Source organism: Bos mutus, chromosome 22 (assembly GCF_027580195.1).
Source record: "Bos mutus isolate GX-2022 chromosome 22, NWIPB_WYAK_1.1, whole genome shotgun sequence".
Lineage (NCBI taxonomy): Eukaryota > Metazoa > Chordata > Mammalia > Artiodactyla > Bovidae > Bos > Bos mutus.
The window spans coordinates 43,827,816-43,855,106 of NC_091638.1; the positions used below are offsets into that span (position 1 = coordinate 43,827,816).

Here is a 27,291-nt window from a genome sequence, read left to right on the forward strand (position 1 = left end):
GCACATTCTGTATTTAATCTTATTAGTTCTAAATACAGTAACTAGGAAGAATCTGAGTGACAAACTGCTTCTTGTGTCTTTTACTTTTTAGAACATTTACAGTTTTTTGTAATTATTGCCTGACAAAGTAATGTTTTAAGAGGTTTGCTAAAATGATTAAAGTTTTAAACCTTTATTTATAATTGAAATGATTAAAATGGAAAGTCTATTACTTGAACTCTTCCTGAGTCTGCTATATCTTTTTTTTTTTTTTTAATTCTCATTGTGAAATATAAAACTCACACAAGGTCAAGAAATCGAACTTTGCCAATACCACAGAAGTTGTCTCATGTCCCTTCCCAAACACTATTTCCTTCCCCTCTCCTAAGGTAACCACTATCCTTGATTCTTTTTTTCTTTTTATTAAAACATTGTAATGTAATTTTAATAATTTATACTCCATTTACAGTTATTGTAAAATATTGACTGTATTCCTTTTAATGTATAATAATCATTATAGCCTCTCTCACATCCAGTAGTCTATACCCCCCACCTTCCCACTCCCTCTATTCCCCCCACCCCTCACTGGTAACCAACCTTTAGTTCTCTGTGTCTGCAAGTCTGCTTTATTTTGTTAGTTTTGCTTACAGTTTGTTTTATTTTTTTCCCTTCTACATAGAAATGATATCATACAGTGTATGTCTTTCTCTATCTGACTTACTTCACTTATCAGAAAACCCTCCAAGTCCATCTATGTTGCTGCAAATGCAAAAAGCTCATTCTTTTATTCTGGCTAATATTCTATTGTGTATATGTGCGTGTGTGTGTCACATCATCTTTATCTGTTCGTCTGTTGATGGACACTTAGATTGCTTCCATACCTTGGCAATTGTAAATAATGCTGCTGTGAACACTAGGATGCATGTAGCTTTGCAAATCACTATACTGATTCTTACAGTATTAAGTTTCTTGCTTTTGCTTACAGTTTTATCATCCAACTGTACATTCCTAAACACTATAGTTTGCCTGCTTTAAAAAAAAAAACTATATAAATGGATTTGAACAATTTGTGTTCTATTGTATTTAGTTTCTTTTGCCCATTATTATGTTTGTGAATCAACATTACACACACACAGTTTTCAAAAAGTTTTAATTACATGGAGAAAACGGAATAGGAAAAACAGTAGAGGGACATAAGATGTTTGTTTTACTAATGACTTTGCCTCTAACTAGAAAAGATGGCTTTGAGCAAGTCACTGAATCTGTCAGGGTCTCCTCCTTTTTCTTCTCTAAAACATGATAAAATGGGTTTCAATATGATAGGACCTCTTTAGCTCTAAAATATAGTGAAACTGGATAACTAATGTTATACTGTGCTGTCCTTAATTTCTTTCATTTTTGTTTTCATTAGGTTGTCTTGGAGATACCCAGTTTTGTTTTAGATTTCGACAGTCTTCTGGGAGGAGGGTGTCACTGCATTGTCTCCTGGATCAATTTGACAAAGATTTACCAGTTTACTTAAAGGTTGGAAAAGTAGTAATAGAATAATGTCCATGTGAGAGGAAACTTTAGGACCGAGTTACCTCTTACAGCATTCAGAAAAACTGTGCTTTTGTTTTCTTACCGTGTTAAACTGTTGGATTTCCTAAGTGAATCTGATTCATTAGGATTTAGTATGTGAGTGAAAGAGACTTTTTAAAGTTATTGTTCTTAAAACATATTATAATGCCATTGTGAATAATAGAAATTAGAATGTTGAGGTAATTTTCTTTCTTGTTAATAGCTCTTTGTTAAATGTGGAAGCAGGGTGAATATCACCCAGAGTTAAAGATTCCCTGTGGTAATCCCTACCGGCTTTACAGTACAATTACTGTTGTCTCTTTGATTTTTAAATGAGCTTTGGTTTGCAGTTATTGTCTGATAAAAACAATGCTAATAATTCAGATGGTTCCAGAATTTCTGTTTGGTACAGTGGTTCACACTTTAACTACATGAAGAATCATTCTATCTGTATGTCCTACTAGCACAGCCAATAAGAACTTGACATCTTTTCCCTCAAATAAGTATTTACAGCTTACCTTCCGTGTTCTACCAATGACCCTAATCTTCCAGTAAGCAAAGCCTTTAAAAAAATGTCTTTAAAATCCTTTAAAATGTCTCTTATAGCCATCTCATCCTTTCCATGACCTTGGCTATCACTACTAACATATTCTTTCAGCTGCTGATAGCTTGTTTGTGTTCTTGGCCTTGTATCAATAAGCATATATTATCTTACTAATGAGATTTCCAGATGGCTCAGAGGTAAAGAATCCACCTGCCAATGCAGGAGATGTACGTTTGATCCCCAGGTCAGGAACATCTCCTAGGTGAGGAAATGGCAACCCACTCCAGTATTTTTGCTGGGACAATCCCATGTACCGAGGAGCAGGGGGTGCTGCAGTCCGTGGGGTCACAGAGTCAGAAGTGACTAAGCACACACATCTTATTAATCCTCCCTATATTGTTCTGAGACAGTTCCTTTTGCAAACTTGAGGGCTACTGAGGATTACAAAATTCGCCCAAAGACACCCATCTCCTGTCTTTCTCAGTGCAATATATTTTATAGTGTTCCTAGCTAAAGTGTGCATAATATATTACATAAAACAAATCTAAAATGATTACCTATTGCTTAATGAATAAAGAGCTAATGATAGTACTGTTTCCTGGTTCTCACTTTTTAGGCCTTCCAAGATAAAACTTTACCTTCTGAATTTCTAGCTTAATCTTCTTTCTATACATGTGTCATATTTTAGCTAAATTGAACTATAGCTTTTCCCTGAGGTAGCTTGTATTTTTTTGTCTCTGCATGATTTTGCTCAAACTCTTGACCCTCTAAACCTGAAATGTCTTTGTTTAAGTCATATCTATTCTTCAGTACCTAATTCAAAAACATCTGCCTCTGTGAAATCTTTACTGATCACCATAGACAGGTAATCTCTTGCCCCTTGGCAGAAGGGAAAAAATACTACTTTGTGCTTTTTTCATGGTACCTGCCCTCCTTTTACATAATAGTCATTTTTGTACTTGTCTTTTCTCTCTTAGTTTGTGATCTTCTTAAGGAACTATGTCTTATGCATCATTTTATCTTCTCTAACACAATGCGTTATTCAAAGTAGGTGGTCAATAAATATTTGTTTAAAGAATAACAAGGAACTGGGCCAGAGTTTATTCCATTAGGATGTAAAAATTTTGCAAGTTTTTTTGGAATGTAATTGCCTTTCAAATTGTATGTTGATAAACATTGCAGTGTTTCATTATTATTGGGTGAAAAATATAGCAGTATATGTAGGACTCAGATTAACATTTAACTCCTTTTAATTTCTCTCTTGAAATTTTGTATTAGAATACCTCAAAAATTGTAGGCAGATTTTTAAAACATTAAGTGTACCATTGGGGAAAACAGAATTTGATTATTTTCAATTTCCGTTAACTACCACAGATATAAATAAAGAATAAAAACATTAAGTTATAGAAGGTTAACTTTGTACATTAAGCTATAATTATTTCATCTTTAGGCAAGTTAGCTGGTTTCTATCTGGCAGTTATTATCATGATAGTTGTTTACATTGGTGGAAAAGTATAACTAGCTTTTTGTGTATACTTCATATCTCAGTTTGAGTTTATAAAGGAACTTGCCATTAATAGTAAAGAGTTGATATATATGTATGTTTTTAATTTGTCACTTCTTTCATAGAAAGATCCTGCCTATTTTTATGGATATGTGTATTTTCGACAAGTTCGGGATAAAACTCTAAAAAGAGGCTATTTTCAGAAGGTAATTTTCATATACATTAGTGGAAACATTTTTACATCATGGTTAGAAGAATAGAAATTATTAGAATGAACAGTCTTTAAAGTTTCATATTTCATCTTTAAACATACTGGAATTTATATTTTATCTTTTTTTTTTTTAGATTGTAGACATCTGCCCTTAAATTTTTAACTGCTATTGAATTTTGCCTTTCTGCTATCTATGTGCTAGATTCCTGGCAGTAAGTTACAGTTACTGTATGAAACTTTCAAAACTCAGAACAATCTGTTTAATTTTCACATTTTAGAATAAGGGAAAGAATGAACAGATTGTGATATAGTTACAACGAATAAAAGTCTGCAGTATGTTTTTTTGAAGAGCCACTAAATATGCTTGACCAACTTCTTAGGCATTACTGCTCCCACTCTAAATGTATAATTTTTTGTATCTAAATATATATATATATATATATATATATATATATATATATAAAAATATAAGTTAGTTCCAGTTTGATCCCAGCTGACAGGGAGGGACACACTGTTACCTACTGTAACTAGAGTATGCCCTGGCCGTGTATTGATGCTTGGTGGAAAGGTGAAAAGTAATTTTCAAGAAAAATAGATTTTTAAAAAAATCAGCATATTCTATATCTGAAGTGATCATAGACTATAAAGTGACAATTTTTAAGAATGTGGCTAAAGCCATTGAACCCTAAAATATAACAGCCATAGGTTTTAGTTTGAAAAAGCATCATCATTTGCATTTTCTTTATTAGGAAGAGTTTATCTGGCTAATTCCTAATATTGCTTTGCTGACAAAAATAGTAGCTAGGCTTTGAAATTATCCACGATACTGATTTGTTTATAGGAAATTCTTTTTCCTGGAGAGCAGGAAAATCTGTGACTATGTCTTTATGCTCTTAAAATGTAGTAATAAGGTTAAACTTCAGTGTTCTGCCATTCTAGTTTTACATTCCTTTTAACTATCTACTGTCAAAGCCTTTTTATTTTCAAATCCACACTTTTTGCTGAATTTGGCTTGTTAGTAATTGGTTACATAAGAAATGACAAACTTAAATTATAGTCATAAGGAAATTAAACACTGTTGTTTTTTTTTCCCTTGCAGTCCTTGGTTTTAATCAGCAAGCTACCTTATATTCATTTTTTTCACACTGTGCTCAAGCAGATAGCACCAGAGTATTTTGAGAAGAATGAACCTTATTTGGAAGCAGGTAAGTTAAATATTGTATGAGTTATGTTCCTCTATAAAGGAGTTTTAAAATTTTTACTGGAAATAAGTGAAAAAAGATCAGTTAAGAATTTTGAGGGTTATCTGATGGAGAGATATCAAACTATGCTTCTGGCGTATTTACCTACAAACAACACAGACCCTATCTTTTATTATCTCCTTTTGAAATACAGATGATGCTTATTTTTTGGATAATAATGAACAAATATTGAGTTGCCAATTCCGATACTTAGAGTACTATTAAACAGAAATCCTATGTCACTTGATACAGAAAGAAGACTTCCTCTAGGTTGTGTGCTTTGTAGCTGATTTTAGTAGTAATAAGTAAGAAAACTTCTTTTAAAACCTATTCATTTCAAAGCATATGTTAGCCAGTTTGTATCCTAGAACATTGGTGTGTATCTTGTGAAATAAAAGTTATTTCAGTTCTTTTGCCATTTATCTTCCATCCTTCCAAGTGTATTTTTTCTGCCATATAGAAAGCAAAAAGTGGAGTTCTAATTTCTAATGTTCCATTGTTAATATTTTAGTATTTCCACTTATACTAAAGAAATATTTTACTATATTTTCAGCTTGTAATGATGTTGATCGATGGCCTGCACCAGTGCCAGGGAAAACATTATACCTGCCTATTATGGGGGTAGTAATGAAGGTAATGATAGCTTGTATTTCATTTGTCTCTTTTTTTAAAGAACTGTAGGAAGTTCACGTACGCATTTTGCTTTTTAACTCCCTAATAACGTTCAGTCGCTTTGCAGCTTTCACTTCTTTGTCCTTGGTGTAAGGAATTACAGAGGTACCACAAAACTGTTGGTCACACAACTCCACAGGGCACCAGTCTGTTTTCATCCTGTAGAGTGTGAGGATGGTGGTGTTATTCTTAATAATACTTGTAAATGTGAATGCCACCTCCTAGAATTGTACAGCTTCATGGTCCTCCAGAGATGGATGGTATTGCAGAGCACGTGTAGAATTGAGTATGAGTTAGTAAACTTTAAAAGAAATTAGGAAAGCCATTGATTCTCAGTCTTATGAAATCTTTTTAATAGCATCTGGGTATTGTTCTCTATTAAGCTGTGTGGTTTTTGTTTTTAATATAATGAGTTAACATTTTGTTCTCAGAGTTTGTGTAAATGTGCTCTAAGTGCTTTTGCCATTCATTTTCAAGTTGGGCTTATTTTTGGCGATGTTCTCTCTTCAGATGTCCTCGTTTCTGTTCTGTTTTTCCCCCCCTCCTAAATAATCAAAAGTTGCTCTGGGTTGAGAGTTCTCATGGTTCCCTGTGAGATATATCCCGTAGTTTGGCAAGCCTGAGAGGGTGTGTTTGGGTGTGTGTATATTAATGAAGCAAAGACTGGAACAATAAGCAGGAACGGTATGTAGTTGATGTCCTTTTCTGGTTTTCAGCACGTTTGCTTCTCAGTGGGTTAGTGATTTCTGTGTGTGGGAATGTGGAGACCTTGGTTCACTTACCTTCTGCTGTGACTGAAAATAAATACAACTTTTATTTTGAATCTTACAAAAGTGTTTTGCTTTCACGGCTTTTTAGGCATTGCTGAGTATACCTTTCAGCTTCAGGATAGACTGAGTGCTTCTGATCCCTTCTTGTACTGTCACTCACAAATTACTGTATTAAAAAAGGTCATTCTTTTGTAGCCAGAGTTATTTTCTTCTTTTTCAGGTCCGGATTCCCACATGTCACGACAAGCCTGGGACAACTCAAATAGTGCAGTTAACTCAGCAGGTAGTATGGTACTGTGGTAGAATAATCGAGCATATATAGTCTCTTTAGCAGAAATTTTCAACTAGCAAATTTAGAATTTCTTAGATTTATGTTACATTTCTGAATATCACTGAAATATCCCATTAAATAATTTTTAATGAATTGATAATAAGCTTCCTAATGTTGCTCCGTTTTTGTTGTTGTTGTTCTTTCTCTGGTAGACACTGGAGAACTCAGAATTTATACTGTAATTGTGAGGAAAAGGAAAAAGCTATCTTTTGAAAAAGATTAAACAAGGTTTGATTCTAACAAAACCTCTAATCTTAGAAGAATGGTCAACAGACTTCTGTTTGGGGAAACTTAATCAAAAGGATTATGTAGTTATGATTGCCTTTCATTTTCCCCGCAGTTACATTTGTTTGTGGGTGGGGATGAATTTTTCATTTGAAATTATTTAACTGGTATATTAGCACTCCCTTGTTCTTTGAATTAAATAAAAATGGAGAGCAATAGGAAGACTAATTTTGCCTGTTGTATATCTCAACTAGTATTATGGAAGTATTTCATACAGTTGAGAATTAATCTGACATCTGACTACTGGATTAATGCTTTATCTGTGGAATCTGTGTCATCCTTGACCTTCTGCTGTGTTAGGGGAGACTGATAACACCCATTCTCTTTGTGGCTGCTTCTGGAGGAAGAGAATCCTAAAAGACAGAGAGGGCAACATGGCTTACTGATCATGAGTTAGATTTTAAAAACCAGTTTCTGTAAATTTCAATGACATCTTGTCTATTTGTCTTTTTTATCTCCTAGGGAGATGCTCATATATCTGTTATTTTACCTACTGTTCATGAAGTGGATCTTTTCAGGTAAAGAATAAAAAATTTTGTTAACTTCCTTGTCTCATTTGCTTTATGATATTGTTATTAATTTCTTTAGAAAATGAATGTTCCTATATCAAATGTGGGAAAAATTGGAAAAAAACAAATGATTCATTCCTGACTGCACATCATTTTCTTTGACTCCTAAGGAACTTTGTGTATGGACAGAGTATTATATGGTAGAAACAATTTTTTTTTTGTTTGGTTGGGTGTGAGAACAGTAAATGATATTTTTTTTCCAGGGATGGCTCTTTTGGGGGACTTGCAGGTAGATTGGGAGCATAAAGCTTGATTCTCCAGAATGAATACAAAAGTGGTGCTAAAGAAAGATTTTAGCATTTTAGACATTTAGCTCTGTCATTTCCCTACAAAGCCCTCATTGTAGTAATTAACACTGCAGTTAACTTAATGCGTACCACCGGTGTCTATTAAAGGTTTCCTCTCTTGAATATTTAATACTTATCTCCCTCTCAATAAAAACCACTTTGTATAACAGATATTACCAGTACAACACAGAGCTTTCAGAGACTGCTTCATCTTGTAACTGTACTTCCTATCTGTTTGTGCCTTTACTAATAACATATTGAGGGCAGGAGGAGAAGGGGACGACAAAGGATGAGATGGTTGGATGGCATCACCGACTCAATGGACATGGGTTTGGATGGACTCTGGGAGTTGGTGATGGACAGGGAGGCCTGGTGTGCTGCAGTTCATGGGGTCGCAAAGAGTCGGACACGACTGAGCGACTGAACTGAACATATTACTATACTTCAGAGAAAAACTAGTTTGCAACTTTGATGCCTTAAGGGCATCCTGCGATTAAAGTTAGTTGGTCAGATGTTTTTCATACAGGTCTTTTCCATTTTTCCTTTGCTTATTTTAAAATTTTATATATAAATTATTGTTTAAAAATTATATATATAATTATATACATTATATATTTTTATAAATTATATATATTCTACTTTTCTGTAAGCTCATGATTATTTCAAAATTTTATGTATTTACTTATATAAAATGTATGCATCTATATAAAATTTGGAAACAATCACAAATGTACAGAAAAGTGGTCAGTACAGTACAGAAAACTTTTTTTTCCTAGAACCAATTTATAGTCAGTTGGAGACCTGATGCCCCGATCATCCCTTAATACTTTAGTGTCTATTTTCTACAAATAAGGACTCAGTGCAGCCATAAACATTGGAAAATTAATAATGATAATACCATCTACTACTGAGATCACATTCAAATGTCGCCAGTTGTCACAACGATATCTCGTTCAGAGTTGTCTGTTGCATTCAGTTGTCATGTGTTTTTCAGTCTCTCTTAGTCTGGAACATTTCCTCAGTCTTCCTTTCATGCCCTGACATTCTTGTGGATTACAGGACAGTTATTTTACAGGAAGTCCCTCAGCTTAGGTTTGTCTGGGGTTTACCTGTGATTAGATTCAGGCTCTCTATCTTTGGTCGGGAGATAACCAAAACTTGCCTTCTTACTGATAATGCTCACTTTGATCATTTCATTAGTTTGGCGTTCCCCAGCCTTCTCTATCGATATTTTCCCTTTTGTATTGTTTTTATTTTTGTGGGTTTTTTTTTTTTTTTGCTCTTCCTTACATATCTTTTCTTGCCTTTGAGTAGTTAAAATTAACTTTCCCTAACTTCCAGCTCACAAATTTGTTTCATATTTTTATACTTAAAAGTTACTTGTTTTTTTTTTTTCTTTCTTTTTCTTTGTTGTGTGTATATGTTTTCAACTAGGTAGATCAGTTGTGATTTTTATAAATAGATAAGTAGTTTTCCTCTGATCTACTAGGAAAAATTTTGACCTGGCTAGGAGGAGATGTAACTTAGGCTAGGTAATGTATCAGAGTTTTGTTCCTATATGCTTCTGTCTAATTCCAGGGCTACTATAAAAATGTGCAGCATTTCTGTAGGGAGAGGATCTTCCTAGGAAATCATTCTGTTGTTTGGCATTAGAACCCCACTCCATTGTGATTTCTTTTCATCCATCCTTTAATGATGAAAGCATTAACATTGAAATTAAGTACATCTAGTAAATATCCTTTAGAAAATTAATTTTTTCTTGTTTCCTTCAACATACTTAAGAAATTCAAATGTAACAAAGCAGTATTGATAAACTAGATGTACCATCAGTTCAGTTTGTACCGTATGGTATAGTAATTTAATAATTATCTTGTATGCTTTTATTGTTAGCCATTCTGTGTGTCAGTATATTACATTAATATTGTAAATATTTACATTAAATTTTGTAAAATTAAAATTTACATTAAATTTTATATTTAATTTACATTTAATTTTGTAAAAATTGGAATAAAATCACTATATATTTTATGTGGATAAAAGGAACTTATATCTCTATGCATCACCATATTCTGTGTAAATGGATTTGTATATCAGTTCAAGGTATATATAGCTATAAGAATTGGATCAATATGAAGTTTTTAGAATCACTATATAGGAACTTAAACCTTGAATGGATAAGTAAGACTGTCTCTTCTGTGTAAACACCTTCCAGGTGTTTCTGCCCAGTTTTCCTTCATAGTCAGATGCTTTGGGAGCTGGTGCTGTTGGGTGAGCCCCTTGTGGTCATGGCACCGTCACCATCAGAGTCTTCAGAGACTGTATTGGCACTTGTTAAGTGAGTATATTTGGTTCCTGGTGGTGATAGTTACAACACTTTACCATCTGTGATTGTTTGCACACTCATTGCATCGATCTACACAATAACCCTGTGAGAAGGTAGTACTCATTATAGCACCATTTATTGATGAGAAAATTAATTCAGGCTCCATTAGGGCTGGAACCATGTTTTGTTTTTTTTCTGAATAATAGGCATGCTCATACACTCACATAAAGTTGGCACCTGATAGATACCAGTAGTGCGAACAGTCAGTGTCTAGTAAAACGCATGTAGTTAGTGAATGACAGAGTCAGAGTTTCACCCAAACTTCTCTTAAATCCAGTGTGTTTTCTGTATTTTAGCCACTCGGTAATTACATATCGCCATTGTCCTGAAACAAGCTTACCATTTATTGAAACAGATAATGATCTCAGTGGGGTAAACTCTGTGTATAGAGGTTTTATAGTTACTATGTAGGGCCTTTAATTTCTGTCCTTTGTTTCACATGTGTTTCTTGCTCCACAGCTGTATTTCTCCATTAAAGTACTTCAGTGATTTCCGACCTTATTTCACTATTCATGATAGTGAATTCAAAGAATATACTACCCGTACTCAAGCCCCGTGAGTAAACAAAATAACTTTTATTGACTAAATATTAACCTTTATAACCAAAGCATTTAGAATTATTTTTGGTAATAATTTAAAAGTTTAAAATTTGAACTTATTGCGAGATTGATTTTGTAAAGGTACTTTTGAGGAGCAGCTGGTAATAATTTCACATTTCAAGAGTCAGTATCTTATTTTCTGTAAATGATCTGCTTTACCGGTGGAAGCCATAATTGTTATTAATAGCTAGCTACCCAACTGTAGTTTTAGTTCTCTTTGTTCTTTGCTTCACGACCTCTTACAGTATCAGTTATCTTTTCTTGCTCTGTAACTTCCTTTTCCTTCCCCTTCCTCATTGAATCACCATACAAACATATAAAAATTCTTCTCAGTCTATAAAAGGGGAAAAAAAAATATCTTGCCTTTCCCTCTTAGCTCTTGCGCTATTGCTCACCTTTTTTTCATAGCCTAGTTTCTAGAATAACAATAAAAATTTCCATTTACTGTCTCCACTTCTTGGTTTCCTAGCTGCTTCTCAATTCATTGCAAGTTGATTTCTTCGTCTCTGCTGAAGTTGTTTTTGCTGAGGTTAAGAAGACCCTTCTCACTGCCTTGAACCTGTGGACACATTATTGCCCTGTTTTTTCCTGCCTTCCCTTTTCTCATGACATTGAATCCACTGACCTTGAAAACACTTTAATCTTTGATGCCATCTCACCTGACTGTCTGGTGGTGCACTCAGTCTTCTCTGCAGACTTCTCTTCCTCTGCCAACCCCTTAAATGTTGGTGTTCTCCAGTATTGTGTTCTGGGTTCTGATATCAGACCGATAATTCTTTCTGAACAGTCTTATCTGTACCCACGGTCTCTGTTAACCCCTACATAATGAGGACTGAAGTTTGTCTTCCTAGTTCAAATCTTTGCAAGGTCTCGACCTCTATCCAAGTTTTTGTTTTTGTTGTTTTTTACTGTGTTGCCACCTGGATATCTTAATGGCACCCAAAACTAAACATGTTCAAACTGATTTCTTTTTTGTCTCCTCATTTTTTCCCCTAGTTCCATGCCTCTTCCTATTTTCAGGAAGGAATGGTACTTCTTTTTACTTAGTTATCAAAAACCTGAATTGTCATAAATTTCTCCTTTTTAATATGCTCCACATAAAGTTTACCCAAATTCTGCCAGTTCAACATCCTAAAATATCTCTCATAAATTTGTTATCTTTTTCCAAAGCTCTTTTCCTAGTCTTACTATTTCTAGTCTGTTTCATATCTGCTGTTTCTTTTCCCCAAACTTCTTCCCCTTTTTGTAGAGCATTTTCCAAATCCCCCACCCAAGTGATCTTTCTAGTAAGTACATTTTTATTTATGTAACATTCCTCTATTTGGTTCTCTAGTAGCTTCTGTTTGCCTACAAGATAACATCTAAATTTCCTAGCATGTAAAGTTGGTACTTAGTGATCTGGCTAGCATCTGCCCATCTGCTTTCATTTCAGACTGTTCACGCTTCCGGCTTTGTGCTTTAAGAGTGCTGAACTATATGTAGTTTTACAAGTAGACCATGATCTCACTTCATCTCTTTGCACATACTGTTCATTCTCATGTATCACTTTTTTTTATACCCTTGACAAAAAATTCCTGTCATAATTTATATACTATTATATATCAACTATACTTCAAAACAAAACTCCTATTCATCTTTCATATCTCTGTACACATGTCATTGTTTCAGTGAATCTGTCCTTTAGTCCGCTGGCAGACATAGTTTCTCCTTTGTAATTCTTGTACATTTTATATCACCTTCACTATATTCTAATTTCTGATATTATAATTGGGTATGTATACCCTTTTTCCTGTGTGGTTTAAGAAAGACCGTGTCTTTTCATCTTTATATACCTCATGCCAAAAATAGTGCCTGGCATGTAGTTGGTACGTAGTACCAGTGAAGGAAAAGATTATCTATTGTTCACTCAAAATAAATTGTAAACTGATGGGACATGCGTTTTTTGGTGACTTTGGCTTTGTTCTGTTTTTATGTAGGCCCTCAGTCATATTAGGAGTGACCAACCCTTTTTTCGCAAAAACACTCCAGCACTGGCCACACATTATTCGAATAGGAGACCTTAAACCTGCAGGTAAAGTTCTTGGTGTTCTTGTTTTAGTGTGTAATGTGGATGAGCAGGTTTGTTTCTTCCTGTTTGTTTTCATTGCTTGGTTACTTTTTAGTTATGTTGATGGCAAACTTCTTTGAGACAACTGGAATAAAGCCTTTGAAGGAGAGCATGACTTCCAGTTAAAATATACAGGTTCTTAAATGTGTAAGCCATCATGTCCTCCTACCAAAAATGCACCTACAGTGTTATATGAATTAATTATAACAAAATGAAACCTCAAAAATTTGAGCTACTTTTTATATATATATTAGTATAAGCCCAATTAAACAAGATTTTTCCCAACACTGCTTGAATAAAACCTTAAAGAAAGTTCAAGTTACTCAGTTTAACACAAAATTCTCAACTAGGAATTGAAAACAAGAATTAAACATTTTTGTGGTACTGATACTGATTAAAGAAGTGGCCACAGGCTGTGCTTTCACTGAAAAAAAAAAAAGACATGTAGTACCTTTCTGTGGGCTTCGCTTGTAGGTCCATCAATAAAGAATATGCCTGCAATGCAGGAGACCGGGATTTGATTCCTGGGTCAGGAAGATCCCCTGGTGAAGCCAATGGCAATCCACTCCAGCATTCTTGCCTGGAGAATCCCATGGACAGAGGAGCCTGGCGGGCTACAGTCCACTGGGTAGCAAGAGTCAGACACGACTGAGCAGCTAAACCACCACCACCTTTCCATGGTGCCTTTCCATTCATGTTTAATGAATGTTTATTAAATGAGTAAATAAATTCTAACCATTGGCAATTTTGTTAACCTAAATGACAGTTTAGTGGTACCTCTGACATTTTCTCACTGGACATTCTTGAATTTTCTATGCAAATAATTGAGATGTGAACTGTCCAAAATGTTCTTTTAATGATATTATGATATGTTACTTATTAAGACTTTTCTTTTGGTATTATGGGTATTATATTTAATACATTATTAATTTATTTTATAAAATATCCTTCCTGGAATATAAATAAATCTGATAGACATATTAGAGTCAGGAAATAACATTTTAAACCCTGTTATTTACAAATATTAGACTCAATCTTAGACTGAAATCCTTAGAAGCCTTAAGAAATGGGGAAAGGGCAAAGGACTTTACCTTGACAGTCAGTTCTGTGTGACCTTTAAACCTTGGATTCTTTGTCTGCTGGGAGAATTAAACACAGTACTTAATTCATGGCACTCTGGAAATGTCAGTGTCATGATCCTTTGACATTTCATTAGTGTTCTGCCTGATAATTCAGAGCACAGCAGTGACCAGAGGCTTATCTATGAGAAGATATGGAAAGTTGGTTTTTATTATAATTTAATCTTGATATTTACTTTCTTATTTTAGTCCTATTAATCTATACCATTTGATTATTTGTAACATAGTAGACTACTGTTTCGGAGAAGGCAATGGCACCCCACTCCAGTACTCTTGCCTGGAAAATCCCATGGATGGAGGAGCCTGGTGGGCTGTGGTCCCTGGGGTCGCTAAGAGTCGGACACGACTGAGCGACTTCACTTTCACTTTTCACTTTCATGCTTTGGAGAAGGAAATGGCAACCCACTCCAGTGTTCTTGCCTGGAGAATCCCAGGGACGGCGGAGCCTGGTGGGCTGAGTCGGACACGACTGAAGTGACTTAGCAGCAGCAGCAGACTACTGTTTATTGTCCTTTTTCAATGAGAAAAGGCTATGTGTTGGGGATGTAAGTATTATTATTAGAAGCTTTTGAAAAGATCATTGGTAAAATAGCATGAACTGATGAGCCTGCTTAACTTTTTAAGAAAATGCCAAACTGTTTTCTGCGGTGGCCCACCATTTTACATTCTTAACCAACAGTGTATGAGGGTTCCTATCTCTTCGTGTCACATCCCTGCCAACATTTGATATTATCTCTTCCTTTTTTTCTTTCTAGTGGGTTTGAAATGATGGCTTTAATTTGCTTTTTCCTAGTGACTACTGATGTTGAGTATCTTTCCATCTACTTATTAGTCATCTGTATATCTTATTTGTGAAATGGTGGTTTAAATCTTTTGTCCATTTAAAAATTAGGTTCTTTGTCTTCTTTAGTTGTAAGAGGTCTTTATGTATTTTGGACACAGGTTTTTCTCAGATACATGATTTACAGATTTTTTCTCACCGTATTTGACTTCTTGTTTTGTTTTCTCAATGATGTCTTTGGAAGTGCAAAAGTACTTAATTTTGATGAAGTCTAGTTTATCAGTTTTCTTTATTTCTTTTATGAATTGACCTTTGATGTTTATCTAAGAACTTATCTAAGAACTTGTGCCTAGCCTAAAATCACAAAGATTTTCTACTATGTTTTCTTCTAAAAATGGTATTGTTAGCGCTTATATTTAGGAACCACTCCAAGTTAATTTTTATGTATGATGTGGGGTTCAGGGTATAACATCATCTTTTTTTTGCACATTGATATCAAGTTGTCTTAGCATCATTTGTTGAAAAGACTGTTCTTTATCCATTGAATTGCATTGATACCTCTTTTTGAAAATTGATTGGCCATAAACATAAGGTTTATTTCTGGGCTCTTGTTTCTGTTTCATTGATCTTATTTTTATACCAGTATGTCTTGATTACTATAATTTTATAGTAAGTTTTGACATCAGGAGATAGAAATCTTCCACCTTTCCTATTCTTTCTCAAAATAGTTTTGTCTCTTCTGGGTCTATTTTGGCTATTTGCATTTCCATATACATTTTAGGATAACCTTGTCAATTTCTGCGCATTGGGCAGAAAACAAAAAAGGTAACTGGAATTTTGATAGGAATATATTTGGTTACAACGGGGAATATGTAATCAACTTGGGGGAGAAGTGCCATCTTAAAGATACTGAGTTTTTCAGTCCAGAAACTTAGACTGTCTCTCTGTTGTTTAGATATTCTCTAATTTTTCTCAGCAACATTTTGTAGTTTTCAATATACAGGTGTAATTATGATGTTAGGTGTAGGTTTTTCATAGATGTCCTTCATCAAGTTGAGGAAGTGCCCTTCTGTTCCTACTCTGTTGAGAATGAGTATAATGAATTGGTGTTAAATGTTAAATGCTTTTTCTGTATCTGTGGAGATCATCATGTGGTTTTTGTCCTTTTTAATAAAGTATATTGAATTAATTGATTTTTTTAATGTGAAACTAACCTTACATTCCTTAAATAAATCCCATTTGGTATATAGTCCTTTATTATTATTATTATTATTGATACAAAGAAAAGTAAATACATTTTCCTGTTCTGTGGGTTGTCTTTTCACTCTCTTGATAGTATCCTTTGATGCACAAAACCTTTTAAACTGTGACGAAGTCCAGCTTGTCAGTATTTTCCTTCATTGTCTTTGGTTTTGATATCACATTCATGAAAATCCATTTATCTTTTAATTTAGGAGTATTGGGTATATTTCTTAGGATATTTTTCCTTTTTGCCCATTGATCTTGAGACCAAGACCACTGCAAATTTCTCCACAAGTTATAAGGCTTAACAGGTCTGCTTAGAATCCTGACTTTGAAAATTCAAGACTATCTAAGTGGATCAGTAAAACTGCAGAAAAAGGATGTTCTGTCCAATTAGCTGGGAGGGCATAGTGAAACTGAGATTTTGCTCCCCTGGACCCAGAAGCTTGTAGCTTTATGAGAAATATATATGTGTGTGTGTGTGTATAGTTTTAATCCTGCAGAAAAATCATTCCTCCTGTTATAAAGGGATTACTGTACCTAGTTTTAATTCACCCAAATCCTATTAAATGAAGAAACATAATGCAAGGATAATGGTACTTAACAAGTATTCCTCAAAGAGAAAGTAATTCTACTACTGAATATTGTATCAAATTATAAACTGAATTTCTAACTAGAAATTGGGTTTGATGATTTCATGAAAGGTGAAACATTTCCCCTCAATGTAGAAGAGTCCACTTGTGGCTCAGATTGCGGTTGTGCCTTCCACTGTCGCCACCTGGTGGCAGTGTTTCTACACTGCAAAAGCAGAATTTGGGGCCGTACCAGGAAAAATAAAAATAAAAACAAACTTTGAATACTACAACTGCATATTAATTTAGGAGTTGCTTTCAATTCTGTTTACTCTTAAATGGTATTATGTTTGACATCATATTCAAAATGCTATTTTAGTCATGTTCTATATACTTAGCACAAAAGATTTTAAAGCTTGAGTGATGAAAAGGGAAATTTTAAAGTAATGATCAGTATTAATGAAATCAAATATCCATTTTATATAATTTACACAGGTTGTTTCTGTAATGTTGTTATAACCCAGTGTTGCTTTTATCCAGTTTCAAAGTACTAGAAATAAACTCTTAAATATCAATCGATGTTAACAAGAACACCTTAGCTGCAGCATCCCTGACTAATAAGTATTAAATAACAGCCAGTGGATTATCAGTCTTAGAACATTCCAGTTTTGTGATATGCAAAATTCAAATAACTACAAGAATCTTTATGATGTTTCCCTTCAGGTGAAATACCTAAGCAGGTTAAAGTGAAAAAACTGAAGAATCTAAAGACTCTGGATTCTAAACCTGGTATTGACTTTTACTAATTTTTAAATATATACTATATAGGTAAATGGGTCCTACTGCTTACCTTCTTTTCTTTTCTTTACTTCTTAGGAGTTTATACTTCTTATAAGCCATATCTAAATAGAGACGAAGATATCATAAAACAATTACAGAAGGTGATTACTTGCTCATGTATTAATTTAAATGTTCTTACTCAGGTATGCAATATCCAGTAAGGTAATATGTGCTTTATGTGCAATCACGTGAAAAGAGGTCTCTCTTCTGAATGAATACCTCATAAAAATCAGGAGACTAATGTAGCAGCAATTATGGGCTAGAAATATGGGGGCTTCAGCTACCAACTAGTGCCAGTCTTCCTGAAAACTTAGGAATTATAGTGAAAAAGTTATGGACTGTACTATGAGGTAGCTTAGTACCTGACAATTGGGATAGTTAGCATTTTTTTGGAAAATACATAGTATTAATACAGCAAGTATGAAATAAAGATAGTCATTGTGAGTTAATATTTTAAAGGATGGGATGAATATCTTATATTCTGTTCTAAGGATTTTTTAATAGGATATTGCATAGTGAATTTCACATTAAATTACTTCAAGATGAAGTTCTAGGTTTTTTTTACATCAAATAAAAGTCCATAAATTTTTATATCAGCTAAGCTTCTATAATCATTCATTATTTTCTATTCTCTGACACTAGAGTCTAGGTTCTCATTTTTCCCTCTTTTAAGGGTGTTCAACAGAAGCGTCCTTCTGAAGCTCAAAGTGTTATCCTCCGACGCTATTTTTTGGAACTGACACAAAGCTTCATCATTCCATTAGTAAGTTAGCATATGTATTTGCTTAATTTAATGACTTGTTGAAGAGCACATGATGTTTTTTCCATCCACCAAAACCTTATCTTAAATTGTTTTGGTTGCTTATGTGTGTAGTAGTTAAAATAGAGTTCTTTGCAAGACACCCAGACTCTTGGTTCTGGTAATTAATTGTGTAATTTTGATAAGTCACTTCCTCTCCTTGACTCTCAATTTCTTGATGTGTAAAATGTGGCTAATTATACTTTTGTTAAATACTTCTCAGGGTTGTGAATCTTAAAAGATAATCATTATGAAATGTTATATAATTATTGCATTTTGCAGCTTAAAATGTTCTACTGGAACTTCTTTCTCTGATATTATTTTCTTGAGCATAATTTGATATATCTGTTAGCATGTAGTTCTATGATGTAGTTCCTTATGTGTCCTGTTCATTATCTTTTCCTCAGTCTGTCATATAGTAGCACTCATTCAATAAATATTTATGAAATAAATGACTAGGTGATATGGTTATTCAGTGAAATTCAATGGAGCATCATGTTAAATTACTAAAAGATGCCTCACAGTATAAATAACATGATGTAGTCCTGGTCCGGAGACGGCATCAGAGAGAGACTCATATAGTTGCTAATGTAATCTGTCTAAGAATACTGTAGAAGGGAAACCTGGAAATCTTTGCTATTATACTTTGGGAAGGAATGTTCTCTCTGGGTCTACAGATGTCAGGTTATATTGTTCTATTTCAGTCTGCTTATTTAGGCAAGTGAACTTGACTGTAATGCTTAATTAAGAGCATGGGCTAAAATCAAGTAGACCTGAATTCAAGTTCAATTTGTATGAACTTGGGCAGGTTATTTAGCCTTTCAATGCTCAGTTTCCCAGTAATACCTACCACAAGGGATGGTTGCAAATATTAAAAGAGATCATGCATGTAAAATGCTGAGTAAACTTCGTGGCACACAGTTACTTGATAAGGTTAATTATTATCATTAAAAATAGATATTTCTGGAACTTCCCTGGGGGTCCACTGTAGTATAAGACTTCACCTTCCAGTGCAGGGAGTACAGGTTCAGTTCCTGATCCGGTAGCTAATACCCCACATGCCTCTTGGCCAAAAAGCTAAAACATAAAATAGAAGCAATATTGTAACAAATTCAATTAAGACTTAAAAAAAATAAAAAGATAATGAAAAGTAGTTTCTTGGATTATCTTAAATTTAGTTAAATTTTTATTAAAAGTCTGACTTCTCAATTGAGTCTAAAGTTAGTGTATCTATTGAGAGGAGTGATGGTGTTGTTGATCTCCATTGAAAGAGCATACGATAAAAAACTAGGAAGCGTCCACTTTCTTTTTTTTTTTTAATATTTATTCTTGGGTCTTTCCTGGTGGTCCAGTGGTTAAAAATCCACCTTGCAATGCGGGGGACACTGGTTCGATTTCTGGTCTGGGAAGATCCTACATGCTGCAGGGCTGCTGAGCCCATGCTCTGGAGCCTGAGAACCACAACTGCTGAAGCCCATGTGCTCTAGAGCTTGTGCTCTGCAACAAGAGAAACCACCACAATGAAGAGCCTGCACATCACAGCTGGAGAAGGTCCACACACAGCAAGGAAGCCAAAATTAAATAAAATGTTAAAAATACTCATTTGTTTATTTGGCAGGGTCTTGCGTTGCATTCAGGATCTTTAGTTGCAGCATGTGGGATCTAGTTCCCTGATTAGGTTAGGGATTGAACCCGGGTCCCCTGCACTGGGAGTGTGGAGTCTTAGCCACCGGACCACCATGGAAGTCCCATGCCCACTTTTTTTAAGTAGGTCAGTTTAAACATTTTTGAAGACATCTCTGGGCAAGAAAAGCTAACCTTGACTAACTTTTTTTCCTTGGACTTAGGAAAGATATGTGGCGAGCTTGATGCCTTTGCAGAAAAGCATTTCTCCGTGGAAGGTATAACTATATTCCATTAAATTCCTATATCAGTTCTCTAACTACAATTAACTTCTGTGCCTATATCCATTTTTAATCTTTAAATTCAGTATGTCTTGTTTTCTAGAGTCCACCCCAGTTAAGACAGTTTCTTCCAGAAGAATTTATGAAAACACTTGAGAAAACAGGACCTCAGCTGACCTCTAGAATAAAGGGCGACTGGATTGGACTTTACCGGTTAGTGCCCCCCCGCTTTTTTTTTTTTCTATTTCATCCATCTCTAGATCTTTATTTAAAAATGAAACAAAAAACTGGACTTAAGTATATTCTTTAAAAAAGAATTCATTGTTTCATATGGTTTTCCTAGCTATAGGTAGAAAAGGTATTGAGGAAAGGAAGTTAAGTCATATCAAACTTTTTTTTTTTTTTTATAGGCATTTTCTAAAATCTCCAAATTTTGATGGTTGGTTCAAGACCCGGAGGAAGGAAATGACCCAGAAACTGGAGGCACTCCATCTAGAAGCTCTTTGTGAAGAGGTTAGAAAACAGCGTGTTTGTGTGATGATTAACAGCTATTGAAGATAACTCCATAGGGACTGGAATGTTCTATTTTTATCCACTACTTTATAAATAGTAATAGCTAACTGTTCTAGATCATGTGTGATGTGCCGGGACTGTGCAGATGCTCGAAGTGGATAAAGTCTTTTACTCTTCACAGTTCACTGAAGTTGGTATGTTATGATCTGCTTTAGGGTACATTTGAGGATTACAAATTAAGTGATTTGCTTCAGATCACATCACTGCTAAGTAGTGAAACCAGCAGTGTGCTCGAGCCCGCTTGCACTGGCTCACAAGAGCTACTTGTGTGCATCTTTTCCTAGTTCTGTATTCAGGGATCTCAGAATGGTAGCTTGAAATCAGCTACAGAGGAACACTTACACCACAGAAACTGGCAAAGCTACAAGCTAAGAGACTTTTCCTGGAGAACCGGTTGTTAAATAGCATACCACTGGATGAAGTTAGGATTCAAATCCAAGCAGTCTAACTTGATATCTTTTCCACCATGCCTTATTCACCTTTCCTAGTTATTATTAATACATTTTTCCTGTATTTGGACTTTTCCACATTCTATAAATTGTCAGAAGACTATTTTAAGTTAAGCTACTTTTAAAAATACAAAGGATAGAGACTTCCCAGATGGTCCAGTAGTTAAAAATTCGCCTTGCAGTGCAGGGGACATGGGTTTGATTCCTGGTCATGGAACTAAGATCCCACATGCTGCAGAGCAACTGAGCCTGTGCTCCACAAGTGCCCTGCAATAAAAGATCCTACAGACAAATAAAATAAATTTTTGTTAAATATACAAAGGATAGTCTCAAAGTGTGTTTAGCTTGACGTGGGTTAGCCTCAGTTTTAACTTTCTAATCATAAACTCCCAGTGACTTTCAGAAAAAGAATACCATGAAGATAACCACAGATAAGCCCAGGAAGAGATTATTTGAAGATACGAAGTTTATATCCAAGAATATATTCATATTCACAATTATCTTAATGTTAGTTCATGTTCCTTATAAATTACTCACTACTTACGGGTGGGGGTTAGTATTGTATCTTAAGTTCCAAATTTGTTTTTCTTGATTGATCTAAAAGGAGCACTTCAGAAAGGAATTTCTTACATTTCTTACATAATATTTTACTTCCAAATATTAGACAGTCATTCTGGCTAACATCAAAAAGTATCTGATTCTCACTGTCTCATGTACAGAATTATTCTTAAACTGTAATGCTGTGTCTGGGTTAAAACCCTGTTCTCGTCTTTCCTTTCCAGTAGTTTTGCCTATTAAAAGAGCATGATTTCAATATTATTTTGAGTATTTATTCATTTGGGATTTGTTTATTCTTCTAGGACTTACTTCTCTGGACCCAGAAACACACAGAAGTAGAAACAGTGGACCTTGTATTGAAGCTAAAAAATAAGCTGGTATGTAGCCAAAACGGCCAAAGATCCATAGGGTTATTTTGCTCTCGTTTGAGGTGGTAGTCTGTGATGTATCACAGAAGTAAATTTTTAAATGAGAGGACCTGTGATTGGTCGGTTGATTATGATCTACTTGAGTGACAAGTATTTTCAGTCCAGTGACGGTTGATGGTCACTGGACTGAAAATACTTGTCACTCAAGTAGATCATAATGAAGCTATATATATATATATATATATATATATATATATATATTTTTTTTTTTTAGTTATTTACATGGAGTCTAATGAGCTTTACCGAAAACATTCTGACATATTTAATACCACATGGTCTGTGCTGGTATTATCTATGTTAGTATTACATAGAAGTTTTTTTTTTTTAGAAGTTTTTTTTTTAACTCAACAATCGTACTGTTAATGTGTCATGTTCTTTGCTTTTTTTAAGAATGCTATGCTATGCTAAGTCGCTTCAGTCGTGTCCAACTCTGTGCGACCCCATAGACGGCAGCCCACCAGGCTCCGCCGTCCCTGGGATTCTCCAGGCAAGAACACTGGAGTGGGTTGCCATTTCCTTCTCCAATGCATGAAAGAGAAAAGTGAAAGTGAAGTCGCTCAGTTGTGTCCGACTCTTAGCGACCCCATGGACTGCAGCCCACCAGGCTCCTCCGTCCATGGGATTTTCCAGGCAAGAGTACTGGAGTGGGGTGCCATAGCTTCTGTTAATTCTGGTCTCAGTCTGAAGTTTTCAAATCTTTGACCATTAATCAAATCTTTGACTGTTTATTTAGAGAATATACTGTGTTAATCCAGACACAAAAGATAACTTAAATGCTTCCCAAATGTTCCTTATATAGTTACAGGCTGACCGAGAGCATTTACCTGTGAAACCTGACACTATGGAAAAGTTACGGACACACATAGATGCAATTATCTTAGCATTGCCAGAGGACCTGCAAGGCATATTGCTCAAAACAAGCATGACATGATATTTGCCAAGATTTTCCAGCCAAAAGGATTGTACACCATGAAGCATACTGACATTTCAACCAGATGCACAAGCTGTCTCGGAGTGGAAAATAGCGGTGAATGCTCGCTACAGGGTTGAAAGACTATACTGTATAAACAGACATTTTTAGTGCATTATTTTTAAAAACAGATATCTGTGGTGGTTCCACTTTAATACTGAAACACCGAAAGGCATTTCTATATTTTTAATCATGTTCTAAAGTGCTCTTATGAGAGACCTGTGGGGCCATCAGTTTAAGTGATTCCAAACTGCAGTGCTGGCATTGCAGGTATTTTTTTAAATTGGTGCTTCTTTGCCCAATCATGTTAAAACTCAGGGGGATATAAAAATAACATTCACACTGGCTGTCTTCTTAAGAAGAAGGAAAAGACTGAACTGTCAGACTGTAGTTAGAAGTGATTAATGCTTTTGTAGTGCCTTCCGTGGTCCTACATGTTTCACAGAAGCCCAGCTGCTAGTCTTGAAGCTTTTTCTTAACTTTATTATAATATGTAGTTTTTTATAAGGCGTTTTTTGAGTAATCATTGCTTAAAAATATATTTTTTGCCTCCTATTTTGTTTATTATTAGTGGCATTGGTGTTTTTTTAAACTGTCATATAGGTTTCATTTCATTATTTTCTATACCATTTTCAAATTTAATCTTAGTTTCACTGAAGAGAAGAAGGCATCTAATATTAATTATGGAAAAGTTTATTTCCTCTTACCCTTTACTAATTGAGCCTGAGTTAATTGGCTTGGATGTCTTTCAAAGACATTCTAATTACAAACCTCATAATCAGCTATTTTTATAAACTGAACTGTTCCTTTTTTAAAGGCATTTTTATACCTTTTGTGTGATAGTCATTTGAGTGATTCTAAGATTGATTTTTAGCATTATTTGTTTGGTAGGGTTTCCCCGCCCCCCCAAATTAATATTTCTCAGATTACTTTCCCTGCTGTTGACCTGGGAACTTTTGCCTGAATCACTGTTGTATCTAAGCTAGTTTTGTTGTTGTTTTTGTTTGCTTCTGTTTTGTTTACAGTGTACTACCTTGCCAAAAATAGAAGATTGTGGTTTGGTAGAATAAGGTTCTTTCCGTTGGTGTTTGAATAGGAGTGTCCTGAAGAAGCCACTATTTAAAATAGGCATCCATGACATAGCACATATGTGAATTACCCTTTACATATCCAAATTTGGTTGTAGGTTGTAGAAGAAATGGCTTCAGGAGCTATCTCTTAGTCTCTATTAATATAACTCTTAAGGGCACTCCCAGCCTAAGAATGGGTCCTTGGTGTATGTAACTGTGGTCTTCTATCCAAATGTGCCCTTTTCTCATGGATGTAGGTCTCTTGAAGCATACCTCAAAGTCATGGAAAGAATACTGCATTTGAAAGAAGTCATTTGCCTTGGATCACATGAGTTATTTTGTGAAGCAACAGTTGTCCTCATGGAAAAGGGGCAGCAACTTTTATATACTAAAGTATTTAATATCTTCCTGGGAAACCTTATTTAGATATAAATGGTCATCTTATTATTTTTCAAAAAGGCGTATTTTAATAATCCTACAATTTATATGCAGTTTGTGACCAGAGTTTGAAAGTGGTTAGTGTCACATCAAGGATCTTTTAAATTATACCACTACAGGATGTATCATTTCAAGTTTATTTTGCACAGCTAAAGAGTAGCAAAGGATGCCAGTTAGCATAATAATTGTATCTACATATTTACTATACTTAACAGAAAACCTAACACATACTGAAAACCATATCTTACTTACCGGGTTTATCTATTAATTTCAAATTATGTACTTGTAAAAATAACTTAAAACTGCATTGGGAACCTGACAAAGACTGAGTGATAACTTAATTTTTTGTGTGATTTTTAAAATTGTCTTTTTTTTTTTTTTTTTTCTGAAGAGACCTTGTTAAGATCTAAAACCTGCCATTTAATGTTTATCTTCACCTCACCAGCGTCAGAAGGAATCACTGCTTTCAGGGTGTTGTGTAATGCCTGTTGCCTTCTGCTTTCAGTGAAAGGGGTTTTGAGAAGGCATTTATGGTCATTACTGAAAACCTAATTAAAGGCCTTGGATTTTAAAGCTGTTGGATATTTTGTATTATTTCTGAGTGAGATTGGAATGCTTGAAAAAAATGCAGGGTAAATGGAACTTTTGCATTATGGGATTCCTTTAGTTTCTAACTTATTTTTCTGAATTCAAATGAAAACCTTTTTCTGCTTACTTTATTATGAACAGGTGAATGCTCCATTTTATTAACAGATCACAGAATTAAGTGATTTCATATCTTTCCTACTAGTGTATTGATTTTTGTGAAGTGTTCTGATGAAAAAAATTTTAGCTTAATAATCTAGGTATTGTTAGATTCTCCATTTTCTGCCTTTTCTTTTTTAACCTTAAATCTCAAATTTCATTTCTTTCTCTTTTTTGCAAGTAGCTAGTAAATAATACTATTCTTTGGATTTTATTTTTTAATAAAATATATTAGATGTTCCTCCTTCTTGAAGTTACTAGGTAACATCCTTCAAAGTAGACTATAAAATATGTTGGTATATTTAAAAGAAATGCCCGTTGAAATGTGTCCTTTTTTTCTCATTTGCTCATAACTTACCTCACTTGTTTTTATACACCTGAATTTTACTTTCTTCAAGCATAACTTTAGGGGAAAAAATTTAACTAACTTTCTAATATTAGTCATTTAAAAACAGATAGTTCAAGAAGAAAAACCATGTTAATTCATAGTAATGACTAAATTATCACAAATAATTTAGCTCTTCACATATGCCACCTACAACTTGGTTGAATTATGGTATTTATTATAATATCAATAGAAATTAGCATTTGTTAATAGAGCTCCAAGAATTTTTTTTATTCTTTTTGTTTGTTTGAAATAGAGTTTGACACAAGATACAGAATCATGATTCCTAAAATTTATCCTGCATCTAACTAGTTTTTAGTAAGATAAGCTTAAGGTTGATGGTTGACTAAATGAAATAAGTTTATGACTTTTATTTTGCAGTTATAATACTGCCTGTCTAATGAGGCACAAATGAGAAAAAAAAAGATGGCAGTACAATTCTGCTATATCTTAGTCTTTCGTGTTATTTCTGGACTTTTGAACACCAGCCTTTCTCTTACCCATTAGTTGAAAACCATGCTGCTATGCCTTTCTTCAAATTAAGATTAATGTTGTCTAATTATCTTAGGTCTCATTCCATTTTGCTAGTGTCATCACTAGGCTTGGGTTCTTTTGTTTATTTTTTTTAATTACTTTTTATTGGAGTATAGTTGATTTACAATATTGTGTTAGTTTTCGCTGTGCAGCAAAGTGTATTAGTTATACATATATACATATCCACTCTTTTACAAATTGTTTTCCTATATAGGGCATTACAGAATATTGAGTAGCGTTCCCTGTGCTGTACAGTAGGTTCTTATTGGTTATCTGTTTTATATATAGTATTGTGTATATTCAATCCCAGTCTCCCAATTCATCCCTCCCCTCCCCTTTCTCCTTTAGTAACCGCAAGTTTGTTTCTTATATCTGTGACTCTATTTCTGTTTTGTAAATAAGTTCCTTTGTACCATGTACCATTTTTTTTTAGATTCCATATTTAATTGCTATCATATGATATTTGTCTTTCGCTCACTCCGTATGACAGTTTCTAGGTCCATCCATGTTGCTGCAAACGGCATTATATCATTCATTTTTATGGCTGAGTAATATTCCAGTAATCTTTCAAAGAAGGTATGTACCACATCTTCTTTATGCATTCATCCATCAGTGGACATTTAGGTTGCTTCCATATCCTGGCTATTTTAAATAATGCTGTAATGGCTCTTGGGGTCCATGTATCTTTCAGAATTATAGTTCTCTCTGGGTATATGCCCAGGCATTGTATTGCAGGATCATATGGTAGCTGTATTTCTAGTGTAAGAAAGCTCCATACTGTTCTCCATAGTGGTTGTATCAATTTACATTCTACCAACCGTGT

At 34.4% G+C, this 27,291-nt stretch overlaps 1 protein-coding gene across 4 annotated transcripts in view; it reads left to right on the forward strand.

Moving 5' to 3' along the window:
• The window catches only part of DENND6A (DENN domain containing 6A), a 73,495-nt gene that overhangs the window by 23,057 nt on the left and 23,147 nt on the right, over positions 1–27,291 (forward strand). Inside the window, exons 4-20 of one of the 4 annotated variants that reach the window (XM_070360048.1) lie at positions 1,391–1,503; positions 3,713–3,793; positions 4,898–5,003; positions 5,593–5,672; positions 6,702–6,764; positions 7,560–7,615; positions 10,166–10,288; positions 10,796–10,891; positions 12,912–13,006; positions 17,500–17,565; positions 17,653–17,717; positions 18,290–18,379; positions 20,263–20,316; positions 20,423–20,532; positions 20,730–20,832; positions 22,202–22,276; positions 23,127–24,432. In XM_070360048.1, the coding sequence (XP_070216149.1) occupies positions 1,391–1,503; positions 3,713–3,793; positions 4,898–5,003; positions 5,593–5,672; positions 6,702–6,764; positions 7,560–7,615; positions 10,166–10,288; positions 10,796–10,891; positions 12,912–13,006; positions 17,500–17,565; positions 17,653–17,717; positions 18,290–18,379; positions 20,263–20,316; positions 20,423–20,532; positions 20,730–20,832; positions 22,202–22,276; positions 23,127–23,258 (1,508 nt within the window). In that variant the 3' untranslated portion in view covers positions 23,259–24,432. The other 3 variants (XM_070360050.1, XM_070360051.1, XM_070360049.1) reach the window with 3 other exon arrangements.